Here is a 20,050-nt window from a genome sequence, read left to right on the forward strand (position 1 = left end):
TTTATAGTACTTGATTCTTTCCTTGGTTGTGTACCTTGGCTTAATCTCTTTAAAAATAATATATGTGTGTAAAAACCAAATGTGTTAGAACAGTAGGCGTAACACAAATCTAACTGAATTTATTTCTCTTTTTTCTCTCTTATGAGTCAGGCAGAAGAGATGACTGCTTGTGGTATTTAACCATTTAAAAATATATGTAACTTCAATATAAATAGATTAGACTTTAAGGGTAAAAATGCAAAGTATACATATTGCCTGTTTTTCTGCAGAAAAAATGATTTATTAAAAATTTTAATTTGTGCCATATCTCCTACCTAATACTTAATTTGATTTTATATTGAGAACCCAAAAGTTTAGTTCATGTTTATGGAGATATTTTTACTTTGCCAGTAACTTTATTTTGAAGGTCACTGGTAAACTGTTTGGGATTAAATCTTTGTTAGCTTGGGATCATAAAGATTAGATTCTAATTTTAGTTCTATCATGTAAAAGCTGTGTGAAATAGGTGGGAACACAGCTTTTAGGTGACTGAGGCATTTTCCTGATCTATAAAAGAATAATACCTTGAGGATTAATTAATCTGTCTGTAGTACATAGCACATAGTTGTTGAAACATAACATATAACACTTTTTGTCATTTGTCATTCTTGGCCCCTTTCCGCATTCTCCAAATCTGGAAGCTTCTCAAGGAGGGGTATGGAATCTTTCATTCCTCTCGTCACAAACAAGTATTTTTTCTTATTAAATAAGCAGATTATTTATTTTCCTGCAACCTTCCCTATTCTCACCGAATTCTAGCCTTTAGAAGAAATAAGTCTTTTGATAACAAGGGGAAAATATGGTACTATTATAACATATATTCTAGATAATGTATTCCCCTCTACCCATACCCTTTATCCCCAGAGACTCTTAGAAATATGTCCATTCCCCCAATTTATGCTAATATCTATTTTGATTTTAATCATGTCATTAGATTTTGACCTGAAAGGTTTGAAACCAAAAGGTTTCTACAACATTTTTCTGCTTTCTGTTACAAGTCATTTCAGTTCAGTACATTGCCTTTAAAAACAATTTTGTATGCTTGAGGTGAAATTCGAAGGATGTACAGGAATTAGCCAAGCAGGAAAATGCATTCTAGGTAGATAGCACTCATGTTGTGTATAGTCAATACAGACAGAGATATTAAAGTGCTTTTAATTTCAAAATGGGAACTGTTTGTTTCTTGTGCTTCCTAATGTTCCCTATTGGGGATGAGCAGGCTTAAGTCTATAGCTATATACCAGAGTTACAGCAAATTATGGTAAGAGGTAGGAGAGCAAAGAAGGTGAGTGGATGCCTTTATAAAAAATTACAAAGAATAGGGCTTCCCTGGTGGCGCAGTGGTGGAGAATCTGCCTGCTAATGCAGGGGACATGGCTTCGAGCCCTGGTCTGGGAGGATCCCACATGCTGCGGAGCAACTAGGCCCGTGAGCCACAACTACTGAGCCTGCGCGTCTGCAGCCTGTGCTCTGCAACAAGAGAGGCTGCAATAGTGATAGGCCCGCACACCGCGATGAAGAGTGGCCCCTGCTTGCCACAACTAGAGAAAGCCCTCACACAGAAACGAAGACCCAACACAGCAAAAATAAATGAATTAATTAATAAACTCCTACCCCCAACATCTTAAAAAAAAATTACAAAAAATAAATAGGATAATATTTTATATCTTTTTAACTTGTGTGTTTTATTCTTAAATCTGGTTTGATTTTGTCTTAGAGTAAAAATATTTCTTGTTAAATATAACTTTTAGTTTATAAAGAAATTCAGTACCTCACATAGAATTTGATTTATTGCCAATAGAGACTGCAATAACAAAGATATCTATTCTCTAAGAAAGTTTTTGCTCTTGTATTACTCTCTGTGTAGTATGTTTGGTTTAATATATTCAGGTTTATACATTATGGAGGTGTCGTTTCAAAAGACAACTAGACAGTACCTTTTTGAGTCATCATTGTTTAAACTGCACTGGGTAAGCATTCTGTTCTTATGTTTTCTTTTGAAGATCTAGCCAGCAGTTACATAAATGCTTGTATTGGTAATAGTTTGGGTAGCTGGTTTTGGAAAGAAATCCTGTGCTACAACTTGATTAATATCACTATTGTCCTACTTTTTAAAATTTGTACATTGAAGAGGAATTAGTAGTTAGGTCTTCTTTTACTGTTAATTCTTTGACTACTATATATCAGAGATGAAATTGCCTTGTTTTTGTACAAAGGAAATAGGAAAACACAAAAAAACCCCACATAGAGCTATCTTTTATGTTTGTATTATTCTTGGGACATTTCATTATTTTACTGTTATTTCTCAGCCAAATGTAGTAAAAGCAGTGATTAGTTCATGTACCCAGAAGAACCGAGATACTTTAATAATCAATGATTGATGATGATTTTTTCCTTTTAGGAGAGAAGCCACAAGTCTTACCGTCCCTTAACAGTATTGACGTTTCGCTTAAATTATTTGTTTAGTGAACTGAAACCTATGTCATATCATCTCCTAAATATGATTTTTCATGCTGTGGTTAGTGTGATATTTCTTAAAGTCTGCAAACTCTTTCTGGATAACCGGAGTAGTGTGATTGCTTCTTTACTTTTTGCAGTGCACCCAATACACACAGAAGCAGTAAGTAAAACTATAAATTGATGTTTTTTGCATTATTCCTATACGTGTCTATAATGGTATATATTTTTAAGGAAAAAAAAAAATTAACCATGACTTTAATCCAAGTATTTGAAGACTCCTTTTGGTACAGTGTCTAACTTATTAGTGTAGAGTCTAACTTTCCTTAAAACAAATTTTGAAACAAACATTTATTCAAGAACATAAGATGTAATCACTCAACTTTAGCGATGTAAAATATAAATGAATACAGTAATTTTCTTTGCTAATTTTTTTATGAATAAAGATTTTAAATATTTGTCAACTTGGCATTTTTTTTGTTTCAAAGGACAGAAAATAATAAGAGAAACTTATGTAAGGGATCAAAATTTATCAAAATATATGCAAACATGGACAGATATCCTAACAAATGATGCTCAGTAATTTCTTATTTTCTATTGCCATGTGTTTAAAAATTGTGAGCTGTCTCTACTATTGCCAATATGCTCATCACCAGCATATTCACAAACTATAACTATTTTTCTTGGTAATCTTGAGACTCCAGAATTGCCTCTCAGCAGAGCAAAGAGGACTCTATTCAGTTGCTTTGTTACAAGCTTTCAATTTTAAACAAGAGTCTGTATGCTTAAACTCTGCCGGGGTGTGTGTGTCTGTGTCTGTGTGTGTGTGTGTGTGTTGGAGGGGAGTTGTGTGTCTCTCCCAGTATCTTGAAACTTTTGGTGTCTAGCTGAACATTCTTCTATATGTCTACAAAAATAATAGGTTGTTTTAAGTTTTATAGTGAGTTCAAAATACTTTAAAGGGATTTGGGGGCTTTATATTTAAATTTTTTGAATTTAAAAGAATGTTTTAAAGTTTATTGTCTTTTTAAATTTTAGTTTGCAGGTTTATTTGTGAGCTATAATGTATTGAGTTTATTATATTTTTGTATTTTAAGAACACTTGTATTTTAAGAAAACATGTAAGAACTACATCTAGATAGTGTACTATAATTGTGTAAGATGTTACCATTAGAGGAGGCTGGGTAAAGGGTAAACAGGACTTCTCTATACTATTTTTGCGACTTCCTCTGAGTCTATAATTACTCCAGAATAATAAAAGAACTGTTACAGTCACTGATAAATTTACTTTTATAGAAGACATACAAATTCACCACATGAGGGCACTCAAAGAATGCTTAAAAAACAGAAATGTGCACTTGAAAAGTTATGGCAGTTTAATTTCTAATTAAACTGCTGTTGCAATTATAGTTAAATTTTCAAGATGCTTTTTATTAATATGAACCCCTCTCCTTCCCTTTCTAGGTAACAGGTGTTGTAGGAAGAGCAGAACTTTTGTCATCTATCTTTTTTCTAGCTGCATTTTTGTCATATACCAAATCAAAAGGACCAGATAATTCTATAGGTAAATGTCTAACATTTAACTTTTTACTTTAGCTATAAAACTTGATCAAGTAATTTCTGTTTACTTCAAGTGGTTCTTATAAAACATATGCCATTTTTGGTATTTATCTTTATATCATGCTATTGTACTTTAGCATCTATGGACATAAGAAAAGTATGTGACATTGTCAATATTAAAAATTACTGTTTGTAGTTTATATTTTATCATGACTAACAGTTTCTATTTGATCTAATTTTTTAAAATTTCCCTAGAATATAAGAGTTTTAGGATCATTCTTAGTTCCATTTGCTGTTACCTGTAAATGATGAAGTACCAATACTTCAGTTGTCTTTCTATAGGTAACACATGTGAAGGCTATGAATTGTATTGTTTAGGCAAAGTTAAAAGCCTGTTAGAGTATAACTTTTATTATGTGTTGATCATAGTTCAGCTATTTAATGAGTCCCCTCCATGCAGCCCACCCTGGAAAATGCTTTGTATACATTAACCCATTAGCCCTAATGATGTCAGAAAACAAATTCCAGACAATAAAAATGATTTTTTAAGAGTGTGGGCCCAATGGGCATGAAAGGGCACATACTGTGAAGCACATTATGACGTTAACCTGTACTTGGTTAATCTTAAAATTTAATGCTGAGGTTTTTTTCTATGTTGTTGGAGAATTTTCTCACTATAAACCCAAGGCACTGATGATAAGGAGCTTAATTTTGTATGTATGAAAACAAATTTTCAAGAGAGAAGCAATTTAGTTAAACAGCTTCTTAGATCTGTAATATGAGTAGGTTTCCCTCTTGATGCTATATGCACAATGCCGCCTTGAAACAGTTTTGAGTTCAGTATAACATAGTGGTTCAAAGCATGGACTCTGTAGTCTGGTTTCACATTTCAGGTCCACCATTTAGTAGCTCCATTTACTATGTTGGTCAGATTACATAACCTCTCTGTGCTTTAGTTTCTTTATAAAATGTAGATAATAATAGTCCCTACCTGTTGAGAAGGATTAGTTGAGTTAAGCATGTTAAGGGATTTAAAGCAGTACCTGGCTCATAGGAAGCGGTGTCCCTATTTTCCCTGTTGCCTGTAATGCAGTGAGAGGTAGTTCAGTAGCTAATATAGAATTGCAAACTAATATCGTCTTTAAATACCATCCTAAGCAAAACATGAATGATAAACTTAGAAAATACTGTGCACTTCAAGACCATGATCAGGCTCCTGCCTATCTCTCTAAACATGTCTCCTGCAGTTTTGCCCTAGTCACTTCACTATAGCCAAGCAGACCTTCTTGCTACTCTTAAACAAGTGAAGCACTGGCCTTTATACTTGTTGTACCCTCTTTCTTGAATTTTAGATCTTCACATAGTTGTTTCATTTATATTCTTTACATCATCAGGCCTCAGCTCAACGGTCTCCCTCTTAGAGAAGTTCTTCATTCTAACTAAAATATCCTTTCATTTTATTATATTTTTGATCCTTAATAATTTTACTTGGTCCTTTTTAATGATTTCATATTCTTTATAACTCCAGTATCTTTCCTTTAGAATTACTTATTTTAAATTCTTAGTCTTTTCAGTTAATTCTTAATTAGTCATGTATGTTGTTATATTTGTGCTCTCTCTTTTGTAACTGTGGTACCCTTCAGGTATCTACTTATTTTGGCTTGTGAGCTCAGGCCACATGTTCTCTGAAAGTTATCAACCACTGTGAGAAAGTGATAAAGAGAAAGACCAGCGCCACTCTGTCCATCTGGTGACTCATTAAAATCCAAGGTGGAGATCTCCAGGTTCCCCAGGGCCACTGTTGATCACTATTGTTACCATTCTACCAACCACCTGCTCTAGTCTCTTAAAGAGAATCAGCGTTAAGAACAGGCCAGTCTACCACCCCCCTGCATTTAGATGGAAGGTCTGTGGGTGGAAGAAACTGCTGAAGGGTGGTTGGTCATTTTGTACCTTTAAAAAAAATCTTACTCCTTATCCCAGCAGGGCTTCGGAAGTATTCTCATTTAATCCCTGGAACACCCACAACCTACGGTAGCTGTAGATTTTTACAGTAAAGGCGCAAATAATGATTTACCCAGGGCAGTCAGGATTGGCTAGGAAAAACGTTTAAAAAAATTTTTCTCACTCTCTGCTTTAGATGTAGTCCCTCGAAACACCCATGCAGACATACATGATGTTTAAGATAATGCCCTGGAATTTCTCTCTTTTTTTGTTTTTAATATCTTAGAAGCCATATTTTCCTCTCACTTAATCTTTCTAGGCTTGATTTTGGGGAAAGGGGCTAACAGGTCAACAGGTCATGCTAGTTTACCACTTGACCAAAACAAAAACCAAATCATGTTGCTTTCTATCCCTTTAACCTACATTTCTCATAAAACTCATTTTTAATCTAAAAATACATAATTTTTTAACCCATTTATTGTTCTTTTACAATAGGATATAACCTTCATTAGAGTAGGTAACGTTCTCTCACTTTCTTATCTCCATTTCCTAGATGGTTCCTGGTATACAGTGAGTGTTCAGTATATATTTGTTGAGGAAATGATTAGGTGAATGAATATAATATATTTTAAATTCTAATTGAAAACATACTGAAACTTGCTCAGGACCTCTCTCTGTCCTCTTTTCTGCTATGGTATTTTGTACCCCACATTTCATTATTTCACTCCTGAGACCACAGTTTTGTCATCATCTTTGTATTCTCCATTCTATCTAAGGTATTTGTCCTATGCAAAGATTTTCAATTTGTAATTATTTACTCACTTTAAATTCTGGGTTATTCATGTCCCATACCCTTTTCACAAGCATCATTCATCTTAGGCCCTTTGCACTTGATTTTTCATTACTTTAGGTTTCTGCTCAAATGTCATCAGTAGCGCCACTCATCTTCCCCCCTCCGTTTTATTTCCCTTCACTTTCTGTTTTTCTCTATAATACTTAGGTCACCATTTGACAAAAAATATTTATTTATTGTTATCTCTCTCCCCTACAAATGCAGTAAATACTTAAAATAACTATTTAAATACATGATTACTGAAGGTGTGTATCTTTACACATGTAAAGTCAGCTTGGAAACCTATATTTTGAAATTGGAATAGATTTTGATGATTGAAATTGATTCTACACTTATACATGTATTTTTTTTTTCAGTGTCAACTTATTTAGCAGGGGTACTTGTTTTGGACAAAATCACACATGGTAACTTTAGCCACAGAGACCTGATTATGAAAATCAAAGTGTATATGTTCATAAAGTAATTTAGTCACCAAAGAACTGAAGTGACTGGTTTCAGCAAAATGTTTGCCTTTATTAGAACTATTAGTTGCTTACATTGAATCCAGCATCTTGGAAGGCAGCTGTTTGATTTCTCTTCCTTGGAGTCAAAATACAAATTAGTGAGAAGCTCTGAATTTAGTATCAGAAGAACCAAGTTAAAGTCATGGTCTCCTTAGTGTGCATGACTCTTTTTAAACCTTCAAAATTCTTTCCTCATCTTAAAAATGAGTACGATTGCACCTGCCCTCATATCCCATTAGGTGATTGAAATGCAATGAAATATACTGGTAATATAAACTGGTTATATAAACTGTTTAATATACCTATTTTCAAGGCCATTGTTTCCCACTAGTTTTTAATCTGTGCATACCCATTCAGGCATACCATTCTGTATCATCTGTATCATTCATTTGCCAAGCTTATTCCCTCCTCTATTCCTTTATTCATACATACCCCTTTCCCAATTCTTTCATGTCCTGTATATCCTTCAAGGTCCAACTTAGGTTCAACTTGTTTTGTAAATAATCATCTACTAATTTCTTTGCTCTGTGAATTTCTTGGTGACTTTAGCAGGATAGTTCAACCCTTGATATAATCTGTTACATTAATATTGATGGTTTAGGCCTAACTAGAATATGAGATACTTTTTTGAGGAAGGAATACTATTATATCAATACTTAGTATTTCCAATAGTGTTCTCATTTTTTTTTTTCAGTTGTTTTTCCTTTCGGTAATGTTAGTCTATAGAGTATTTTAAAATTGAAAATGATTTCAAAAACAGATGTTTCTATATGAAGCCCAGTGATAAAAGAAAAATGTATTAGATTCATGAATTCTGTTCTTATTTGTACCTGGATTTAAGTCAATTATTTGAGTTTACTTTGATTAATGTCCTTAATAAAAACTGAGGTCACACAATCAAAGTACCATATGTTTCTTAAACTGGAAAAGAATTAGAAATCATATTTGCCAATAAGAAAACTAAAGCTCAGAAAAGTTGCCCAGAATCACAAAGCAAGTTAGTAGTAGATCCAGATTTACTCTCACAATTCATGGTTCTTTAATCAAATTACTACTGAGTAGTAGACATTTACTTAAAATTGATGAAGTAGGTTTTCCACTTAAATAGAACTTGTGAATATTCTGTTACAAATTTTTTAAAGAATAGTATTGATTTAAATGCTTATTGCTAACATGTTTTAGTTTTTATAGTCTTTTTTAGTAAGAATGGTACTGTAGTTTGCCCAGTATTTTTCACTTTCAAGTTTTTTTTAATTACTCACAGATATAATAAAGTATATAGGTACCTCTATGATAATTTCAAGTATTTATCTTCATTTCAAATTGATAGTTCATTAATTACCACACTCAACCCTGTAAGTTTCTCTTCTCCAGATTGGCCACTCTACCTTTGTTTTTAAATGTTAGCATTTGGTTAGATAATTTTCCTGTCCACAAAAATTTTTTAGTTCAAATTATATATCTTGGTTTTTTTAATATATAAAGCAAAAATTACAGCATTTCAATATGTTTTAAAATATAAAGTATGTCAGTGGAAAATAACAAATGTGAACATAGAATCACAAGTAAAGTTTTTCAGTAATGTCTAATAGTTGTCTAACTTAAAATATCCTTTTATGATATTATAAAATTGTTTTGTGTGTTTTTATATTTTTCTGTTCTTAAATTGCAGTGTGGACTCCTATCGCATTGACAGTGTTTTTAGTGGCTGTTGCAACACTGTGTAAAGAGCAGGGAATAACAGTTGTGGGAATTTGCTGTGTGTATGAAGTATTTATTGCCCAGGGGGTAAGGAGAAATCTAAATTTCCTTGTTGCTATCTTTTATCCTATTTGAATCAGATTATAATAAACTTATTTTCTAAGTGTATTATTATATAAATTGGTCTGTTTACCAATTATGATTACTAAAAATTTGCAAGAAACAAGCATGTTTTGCCTTCATACCCACTGAAAATTACTTAACATTTTATATTATACCTTCAGTTTTTTAAGAAAGTTTCAATAATGAAACCATTAAGCAACTTGGGAAAGCACACAGTAATACTGTACAGTATAATTAATTATTGGATAAGATTATTGGGCTCAGTTTTATTCATTATCAGCTCCACCATTTGCTCCATGTTGGTTTTATAATTTTGGTCAATTTTTATTTAATCTTGCATTTAGAAAGTATGATAATTGTTGAAAAATTACAGTAAAGTGCTATTTGTTACTTAAACATTTTTTTTCTTTTCTAGTATACTTTGCCATTATTATGTACTACTGCTGGACAGTTTCTTCGCGGAAAGGGTAGTATTCCATTTACTATGCTGCAGACACTAATAAAACTCATTGTTTTGATGTTCAGTACACTATTACTTGTTGTGATTAGAGTCCAGGTTATTCAATCCCAACTTCCAGTATTCACCAGGTATGATATTCTGGTTCTTTTGTTTTCTTCCATCTTTTTTTTTTTAACTTTGCATTTTAAGTGATTATAAATGTTCCAGAAAGTCTTTGATTTACACTGAGGTTTTTTAACAGCTTTATTGAGGTATAATTAATACTTTCTTAAAACCTGCATATATATAAAATGTACAAATTAATAGGTTTTGACATACGTGTACACTCATGAAAACATCACAGTCAAGATAATGACCCCCCAAAATTGGTTAAGTCTTCTATATCCTTAGTGAGTTTTGTCTACTTGTTTTATTAATTATTGAGAGAAGGATGTTGAAATCGCTGACTATAGCTGTAGATTTGTCTATTTTGCCTTGAAGTTTTATCAGTTTTTGCTTCATGTTCTTTAAAGCTCTGTTATAAAGTGTATCAGTGTTTAGGATTGTGATGTCATCTTAATGAATTGATCCCTTTATCATTATTAAATGAGCTTCATCTCCAGTAGTAGTCTTTACTAAGACATTCATTTTGACTTATATTAATGTAACCACTCCAACTATCTTTTGTTCATGTTACGTGGTTTATCTTTTACTTTTTAAATCTATCTATATCTTTATTATTTAAAGTAGATTTCTTGTAGGCTGCATATAGTTGGGTCTTCCTTTTTTGTTTGGTCAGATAATCTGTCTTTTAAATGGGGGGGTTCAACTGTTGATAGTTTGTTGTAAATCTACCATCTTGCTAATCGTTTTCTCTCTGTCTTGTCTGTTCTGTGTTCCCTTTTTTTCTCTCTCTCTTCTTTTGAATTGAGTATATTGTAATACTCTGTTCTTAGCTCCTTGTTGGCTTATTAGCTGTATATCTTTGCTGTGTATTTTTAGTGATTGCTTTAGGGTTTTTTGTTTATGTCCTTTGCTTATCACAGTTTATCTGAAAGGCATATTATAATTGCAAGTATATATAGTATAAATGTCAGCATATATAGTACAAATATTATATATACAATAAATTTTTATGTAAATATATAAACTTATTATAAATAAGAACTTAGCCGTGGTGCTATTTGCATACATTTTTATTGAGTATACATTGTAAATCTGACAATACATTGTTAACTTTTGCTTTCAACAATTATCTTTGGAAGAGATTTAAATTTAAAAATTCTTTTATGTTACCGCATAGAGTTACCATTTCCAGTGTTCTTCATTTCTTTGTTAGATCAAGATTTTCATCTGGCACCATTTTTCCTTGTGACTGAAGGACTTCCTTTGACATTTCTTGACATGTAGGACTGCTGGTGAAGAATTCTTTAAGCTTTTATATATTAAAAAAATATTTATTTCACCTTCATTTTTGAAAAATATTTCCCATGAGTGTAGAATTCTACAGACTGTTTTTCATTCACTAATATAAAAATGTTGCTCTGTATTCTCTGCTTGTGTTATTTTAAATGGGAAATCTTATCCTTATCTTTATGCTTCTGCATGTAGTATCTTTTTTTTTCTATGCCTGCTTTTAATAGTTTCTCTTTATCATTGTTTCTCTTCTTATATATTTTTTTTAATTGAGACATAATTGACATATAGCATTGTATTAATTTTAGGTGTACAATATAATGGTTTTATACACACACACACAAATGATTATCATAATAAGTTTAGTTAACATCCATCATCACACATAATTACAAAATTTTTTTTTCCTTTTGATGAGAACTTCTGAGATCTACTTTCTTAGCAGCTTTCAAATATACAATACAGTCTTGTTAACTACAGTCATCATGCTGTACATTACATCCCCAGGACTTATTTATCTTATAACTGGAAGTTTGGGTGAAGATGGACGAAAGGTACAAACTTTCAGTTAATGTTTCTTTTATCTTCTTGTTTCTTATGCCTAGGTTAATTGAGCTTTTTAGAATCTGTAGGTCTTACTTTATATAAATTTTGGAAATTAAGTCTTGAAATATTTTTTACTTTGCTCTCCACTCTTCTTCTAGGACTCCAGTTACATGTATTTTAGGCTTCTTGAAGTCATACTGATGCTGTTTATTCCCCTTCCCTCCAAAGCTATTTTCCCCATTTTCATTTTGGATAGTTTCTTTTGTTGTATCTTCAAGTTTACTAATCTTTTTTCTGCATAGTCTAATCTGCCCTTAATTTTTTCTAGTTATTTTTCATCTCAGACATTGTTTTCATCTCTGTTTGAGTTCTTTTGGGGCCTTTTTTGTGTATTCCATGTTTCTACATGTTCTAGTACTTTAATGTCTTCTAATTTTATCATTTGTGTCATTTGTTGGTCAATTTAGATTGTATAGTTTTTCTCCTCATGGATTGTATTTTTCTACTTCTTCACATGCCTGGTAGTTTTTTTAATAGGTGCCATATGTGAACTTTACCTTAATGTATTCCTGTATTGTAGACCATTGTCCTGGGATGCATGTAAGTCATTTGAAAAATGTTTCATCTTCAAGTCTTGCTTTTAAGCTTTGTTTTGGGACAGTAGCATTTAGGATAGGGCTAATTTTGCTTCCTTGCTGACACAAGACCCTTCTGACCACTCTACCAATAGACTATGAATTATGAGGATTTCCACTCTGGCTGCTGAGGAACTATTCCCAGTTGTATTTGATATTTGTGGATGTTTATCTAATCCTTTCAGAAGGTATTTTCCTAACTGTATTAGTTTTCTTAGACATGCTTTAACAAATTACCAGAAACAGAGTGGCTTAAAGCAGCAGGAATTTATTCTCTCACAGTGCTGGAGGCCAGAGTCCAAAATCAAGGTGTCAGGCATAGTTGGTTCCTTCTGAAGGCCCTGGGAAAGAATCTGTTCTGTGCCTCTTTCCTGGCTTCTGGTATTGACATTCCTTGGCATGTTGCTGCATCACTGTAATCTGCTCCATCTTTACCTGGACTTCTTCCATGTTTGTTTCTCTGTATTTTCTCTTCTTTGTATAAGGACCTCAGTCACTGAATAGTGGGCCCACCCTCATCCAGTATGACCTCACCTTAACTGTAATTACATTGGCAAAGACCCTACTTCCAAATAAAGTCACATTCTGAAGTTTTTGATAGACATGAACTTTGGGGAGACATGAATCAACCCACTACACTGTCCCCTAGGTATTTCCCCACATATGTGTGCTGATCAGTTCTCATTAGTACTGGAAACTGGAGAGAGATCCTCTACAGACCTGAGTTCTCTCTCAGCAGCTTTCTTCTCTCTGATATTCTGCCCACTAATTCTAACCCCCTGGACTTCTAGGGCTCCCAGCTCTATCTTCTCAACTCAGAGATCCAAGTGGATTCCACTCAGGTTCTCTCTTGCTGCACAGACTAAAAACTCTATTGAGGTACTAATCTCTCCAGGTAGGACTCCCCTCATTTGTTTTTTTTTTCCTATCAGGCATTGTCCTTCTTTGCCTGATACTCAGTATATTAAAAGAAGTTTTAGGGCTTCCCTGGTGGCGCAGTGGTTGAGAGTCCGCCTGCCGATGCAGGGGACACGGGTTCGTGCCCCGGCCCGGGAAGATCCCACATGCCACGGAGCGGCTGGGCCCATGAACCATGGCCGCTGAGCCTGCGCATCCGGAGCCTGTGCTCCACAACGGGAGAAGCCACAACAGTGAGAGGCCCGCGTACCGCAAAAAAAAAAGAAGTTTTATATATATTGTGTATTTTTTAGTTGTTTGAGGCTAGAAGCAAAAGTTTTACTGAATTTTAACAGTCTTCATATCGTTTTTTCCCTGCTCTAAGATTAGCATTATTCCATTTCACCTTACTTATCTAAAGTTTAAGAGGAAACTTAGACTAGTTCCCTATTCAGTTTTAAGTGACAGACATTACATGCAAGAACTTTTTTTCTAAACAAAAGCCCAAAATATTGTTCATGTTGCTATCCATGATAGTTCATTTCTGGCCCTGGTTAGAATAAATTTTATTCAGATAATTTCTTTTATGCCCAACACATTCTTTGTAATTTTCACATAATTATCCTTTTTTTTTCTCTCTCTCTTTCCTTTTTCTTTTTTAAATTGAGATATAGTTGATTTACAATGTGTTAGTTTCTGGTGTATAGCAAAGTAATTCAGTTTTACATAAATGTATATATATATTCTTTTTTAGATTTTTTTCCATTATAGGTTATTACAAGGTATTGAATATAGTTCCCTATGCTATACAGTGGGACCTTGTTTATCTGTCTTATCAATATATATAGTAGTGTGTATCTGTTAAACCCAGGCTCCTAATTTATCCCTTTCCCACCTTTTCCCCTTTGGTAACCATAAATTTGTTTCCTATGCCTGTGAGTCTGTTTCTGTTTTATAAATAAGTTCATTTGTATCATTATTTTAGATTCCACATATAAGTGATACCATGTGATACTTTCTCTGCCTGACTTACTTCACTAAGTATGATAATCTCGAGGTCTATCCATGTTGCTGCAAATGGCATTATTTCATTGCTTTTTTATGGCTGTGTAGTATTCCATTGTGTAATAATTATCCTTCTTAACAGCATTTTTTTCTTTAAAAAATAATTACTTTTTAACTTTCAGAATTTCTGAGTCTAGCCATGCTGAACTAAACAGCTCATTTAAGCATGATAGTATGGGAAATAAATTGAATTGTAGATAGATGTTTTATATTTCCTTCTTCACTAGTTTCAGTGTTTTTGTTCTGTTTATCATTCCTTTCAGACAATTTGAATCAACTGTTTTCTATCTCTAGTTTTACAATATGAAAATGTGGTTTATAGGTGTGAATGTATTTGTTTTGTATATGTGTGTGTGGATGACTGTATGGGGTATGTTATAAATATATATTTTCCAAATATAAGCATTTAAAAATGTGTGTGTGTGTATGTATTTGTGTGTGTTATATAAATTTTATTCTATTACCCTGTGAGGTTGATTGTAATATGATTTGCCTTGCTTTGACATGTACTCTTTGACTGCAGTTCAATTATTAAATCACCTATTCTAGATAAACTGTTAATTTTTTAAAATGAACTCTGAAAGTGGATTACAGGGGAAAAGCTTTGTATTCGGTTCTGTTGGTTATTTTGAGAATTCAAGTCCTGACTTTCAAGACTTAGTATTTTTCATATATGTATATATTCAAATATGAAAGTTTAGAAAATATTATTCGTTCAAAAACTGTACTTTTTCTCAACCATTTGATATTTTTAAGAAGACCAAGTCAAATAAGTAGTAGAGGTTGATTTTTCATTGGCTTATTCATTTTAATGAGAAATAGGGTTTTTAAAGGGCTGTATGTTAATATAGCCAATACAATTTAGAACATAGCCTAAAGAAATAAAAATCTGAAATGATTCATTTAAATGTACTTTTAAAAAAAATGATTTGACTTAATATGCAGAAAATAGACTAAATTAATGAAATGTACATTTAATGTATCATGGCCTATATAAACTAGGATATAAGCTTATATTAAGTAGAACACAAATAAAATGTTACGTAGGTACAGTTACTCCTCTGTACTGGGAATTTGGTTTTTAGCTTTCTAGAAGTCTAAGCAAAGAGGAAAAGCCCATAGGTAATATAGTTTTTTCTGTTCGTGACAAAAGAAAAACATAGTAATTCTTTCTAGGAAGCATAAGTTTTATTAGCATTTAGTGGTGAAAGAAACGTCTCATGTAGGAAAACATTGGTTAGTGTTCTCAGAAGCATTCATAAACACATGCAACAATGAATCTTATAAAACTTTTCTTATGACTTTTAATCAGAAGGTCATAATTTAATGAAAGCGCTTCTGCAGAATGTCATAATATTATAGAATGCATGTCTGAATCATAATAATAAACTAAAAATAGATCACCTGCTTGCCCTTCAAACAGTTCTTCATAAATATCATTGCTCTCAACTAGGCATTTCATAAAGGTTAGACAGTTTGAACTTTGGCAAGAGTCTGAAATATCCATAAAAATATTTGTCTTCGGTTTAACAAGATTACATGTAGAATATTGCTTTTATTATTATTGTTCAGTACTTTATTTATATCTGTTATATATTAACTTTGTGTTTAAAAAATGTGTTAGTTTAAGTAACTTTTTTTTTCATTCTTTATACAGGTTTGATAACCCAGCTGCTGTAAGCCCAACTCCTACAAGGCAGCTAACTTTTAACTACCTCCTTCCTGTGAATGCTTGGCTTTTGTTAAATCCTTCAGAGCTCTGCTGCGATTGGACCATGGGAACAATACCACTTATAGAGTCATTTCTAGATATTCGAAATCTTGCCACATTTATTTTTTTTTGCTTTTTGGGGGCTTTGGGAGTATTCGGTCTCAGATACCCTGGTAATTCCTCCAAGACTGTTTTAATGGTGAGAAAGTTTCTTAAATTTTTAGGTGATATTATATTCAGTTTATTAATTAAGAGTGCCTTTAATTCATCAAAAGCATCTTTAAAGAACTACTGTCTTTCTTTGTTCATGTCATCCTAATTTATGAACTTATTTTAGGTTATCCTAGAATTATATATCAGATTTGACTAATGCTGCGCATTCAGCATATGAAACAAAGAGTGATTATGAATTTCCATAATTTGATGGGAACTCTGAAATCATGAAGCATTCTTTTTAGCATCATTTTTTTAAATATATTTCTTACCTTTACCCAACTAGATTATACACTCTTTAAAGAAATGAGTCATATTATATACTTCTTTGTTTTCTTGGCACAGAGAAGAGTGTCAGGTAAGATACGCAACCAGAAATACATAGCTCTTTATTTTTCATTAGCAAGACTTTCATTACTCCCTGAGGTTTTTCTTACTGTGTTCAGAGAACTCTGATTAAAGTCTTTTCTTGTTTTTCTGAGATCTGTTTCTTTGTAATTTTCTTAACTCTGCCCTCACATCTTACTCATAATAATTCTGTTGCCTCTTACTTTAAATTATGGAAGAAGATAATAATCTTTAACTTTTCTTGAGCATTTACTATATGCCAAAAAGTGGTTTTAATACTTTGCAAATATATTATTTCTGGCTGCAGCCACTAGATTCACTTATTCATTCAATAAAAATTTTTGATTTTCAGCCTATGTACCAGGTAGCATTTTAGGCACTGAGTATATGATAATAAAAGGAAATACAGGGTCCCCATTTCTAGAGAACTTGCATTCTAGAGAGATTTGAAAGAATATGGGATTTGAAAAAAGAATATTTACTATTCTTTTTGGACCTGTTGAGTTTGAGGTACCTATGAAACAATATGACAGAGATTTCGAATAGCACTTTGTGCCTGGAGTTCAGTGGCGAAGACTGAGCTACACGTAAAAATTTGATTGATTACCATAGAGAAACTTGATAATTGCCGTAGAGATAGTAATTGAAACCAGGATGTGGAGAAGAAGGCCTATGGAGAGGTTATAGAGCAGCCTTTCTCAACTGGGATTTTGTCATATTTCTTAGAGATGGTAACTAGCTGGCACCATTCTAGGTGTACAGAAGTTAATTCATACACATAACGCATGCCTTAGAGTATTTGGTCTTAATTTTCCCTCAATAAATAGTTGAAGGGGCTTTATAGAATGAAAGAGAAGAAGCCTATATCTAAGTCTTGAAAAGCTTCCACATTACATACCATATAAAGGAAAATGAACCTAAATGGGAGGTACACGAAATGTACAGAAAGGTAGGAAAATGTTTCAAGAAAGATAGAATGGTTAACACAGCTGCTGTCAAGTAGAGAAGTGAGATCAGTTGGATTTGACCTCTTTTACGTATATTAGTTACTTAAATGAAATTTATTTCTGTGGAGTGATTTGATTAGGAAGTGAGGAAGTGAAGATTGCTAGTGTAGGTAACCTGTAGGGGTGATTTAACTTTGAATATTTCAAAGGATGAGACAAGCTTGAATTTCCTAACTTAGGAAAGACAGCCAGTCAGGCAAGGGCTTCAAGTATAATAAACTGCTGATCTTCTGTAGGGCTTGGGGGAAGCACAGAGATCTGGAATTGATGGACCTTCAGAGGCTGGAGTGGGTTGATGGTGGGGGAAGACTATTGCTTGGTTGGCATGTAGAATCACTTTCATTGGAGCACTCAGTTGGCTGTCTCTTTTCGACACAAAGAGATATCACTAATGGGTTGGCTTACAAAAACATTCATTGAGTTGAAATGTTTATACCACTAATGGGTTGGCTTACAAAAACATATTCATTGAGTTGAAATGTTGATTAAGTGAGGTTACAACCAATTACTTGTTGCCATGGCTCCAAAAATCTTTTCCTAAGAGTGTGGGAACTTGTTTTATACTTAAGGGGTATAATGAATTGGGTAAGATAACTTAAAGATGTGTTGTCAGAAGAGAAGATTTTTAAGGTTGGAGAGGCAAGAGCATTTTTAACATAGGTAGAAAGTTCATAAGAAAGTGATTAAGTAAATGAAAGAAGAGATGATTGATAGGTTAGAGGTATAGAGCTCAGGTTTGGCCTGAGATAGATGGAGACACCGCTTATGGTTACAGGAAGGATGGAAATGAACATGAATGTGGATGTTGGTAGGTTTAGTAGCGGAGAATTGAAGGAATTCTTGTTTTATTGCTTTAGTTTTCTCTAAAAATTTGGAAGTGTGGTCACCTGCTGAAAGTGACATGGGTCAAAAGTTTGAGAAAAGTAGTCAAGATTCAAAATAGTCAAAGAGAGTGGGAGTGAGCCTACCAAAGAAACCTAGGAATCCTCAGCAGTCTTAAGGATCAATTTGAAGTTGATCATGAGTTTATGATGATATTAATCTATTTTGCTTTGGGACTTTCTAGTAGTGCTTTGCTGCTCTCATAAATAAAGATGAAGCGTATATGTGGTAGAATACATCCAAAGCCGGGGTTCTAACTAAAAGAAAGGCAAAAAAGGAGGGGTGGGTAAATACACAGAGTTTTGGCAAATAAAATAATGATTTGTGTAGTTCAAGCTGAATGAAAAATAGGATATTGCCAATGAAATAAACATACTTATATTAATTAATTACATTAATTATGTTTTATATGTATAAAAAAGGAACACTTGTGACCTTAGGTATAACTGCTTTAAGTATAGTCCTAAGCATACTTTTTTTAAACTTTTTTTAATTTGAAATACAGTTGATTTACAGTATTGTGTTAATTTCATAGAAAACAAACTTATGGCTTCCAAAGGGAAAGGGGAGGGAAGGGTGGGATAAATTAGGAGTATAGAATTAACAGATACAAACTACTATACATAAAATAGATAAACAACAGGAAACTATATTCAATATATTGTAATAACCTATAATAGAAAATAATCTGAAAATATGTATAAAACTAAACATGTGGTTTTTTAATGGTGATAATTTTCTGAAGATCTCTGAACAAGATACATAGATCAAAGGAGTATCTCAAGTACCAGATACCACGTTAAGCACTTATTAAATAAGATGTCATATGTATCTCAACAATATTAGTAAGTAGTTATTAATCCCTGATTTATTTATAGCGAAATGAAGTCACGAGGTGATATGAATAGTTTTCCTTATGTTATATAACAAGAAGTGAAACAGATTTGCCTCCAAACTCTTGGCTTATTCCACTACCATCCTTTCTTTTTTTTTTTTTTTTTTTAAATTTATTTACTTATTTGTTTTTATTTTTGGCTGTGTTGGGTCTTCTTTGCTGTGCGCGGGCTTTCTCTTGTTGGCAGCGAGCAGGGGCTACTCTTTGTTGTGGTGCACAGGCTTCTCATTGTCGTGGCATCTCGTTGCAGAGCATGGGCTCTAGGTGCGCAGGCTTCAGTAGTTGTGGCACGTGGGCTCAGTAGTTTGCAGGCTTTGCGGGCTCTAGAGCACAGGCTCAGTAGTTGTGGTGCACGGGCTCAGTTGCTCCGCGGCATGAGGGATCTTCCCGGACCAGGGCTCGAACCCGTGTCCCCTGCACTGGCAGGCAGATTCATAACCACTGCGCCACTAGGGAAGCCCCCATCCTTCCTTTTAAGGAGAGTTTACATCACTGGAAGAAGGATATTATGTTCGTTACAGTAAACTTGGTTGGCATACATTAATAGAGAGCATATTAGAACTTCTGAGTAAATTAATCATTGAGACATTTCTTATTCAAAAAACAGATTTTTTTGAGAGATGGTTTTTCTTTTTTGTGTAGCTTACGCATCAGTCTGTGATGCATCTTTGGCTGAATTTAAAACTTTTAATTTTTTCTGGCGAAATTGCCTTAGGGCATCCATGAATTAGTAGGGAATATTTTTTTTTTAAAGGATCATGTATTTAGAAACAAATCTCTGTTTCACAGCTAGCTGGTTGTTTTTAAATCAAGCAT

The 20,050-nt window shown here is 33.2% G+C and overlaps 1 protein-coding gene across 2 annotated transcripts in view; it reads left to right on the forward strand.

Annotated features, from left to right (window-relative positions):
- TMTC3 (transmembrane and tetratricopeptide repeat containing 3) overlaps nucleotides 1–20,050 on the forward strand; it is a 65,564-nt gene that overhangs the window by 15,076 nt on the left and 30,438 nt on the right. The window contains exons 3-7 of one of the 2 annotated variants that reach the window (XM_029206474.1): nucleotides 2,441–2,659; nucleotides 3,961–4,060; nucleotides 9,029–9,144; nucleotides 9,596–9,768; nucleotides 15,836–16,088. In XM_029206474.1, coding sequence (XP_029062307.1) covers nucleotides 2,441–2,659; nucleotides 3,961–4,060; nucleotides 9,029–9,144; nucleotides 9,596–9,768; nucleotides 15,836–16,088 — 861 coding nt within the window. The remainder of the gene's footprint in view (nucleotides 1–2,440; nucleotides 2,660–3,960; nucleotides 4,061–9,028; nucleotides 9,145–9,595; nucleotides 9,769–15,835; nucleotides 16,089–20,050) is intronic. The other variant, XM_029206475.1, reaches the window with a different exon arrangement.

The sequence above is a fragment of the Monodon monoceros genome, unplaced genomic scaffold (assembly GCF_005190385.1).
Source record: "Monodon monoceros isolate NGI ecotype Baffin Bay Population unplaced genomic scaffold, NGI_Narwhal_1 Super_Scaffold_6, whole genome shotgun sequence".
In the NCBI taxonomy this organism is placed as follows: domain Eukaryota; kingdom Metazoa; phylum Chordata; class Mammalia; order Artiodactyla; family Monodontidae; genus Monodon; species Monodon monoceros.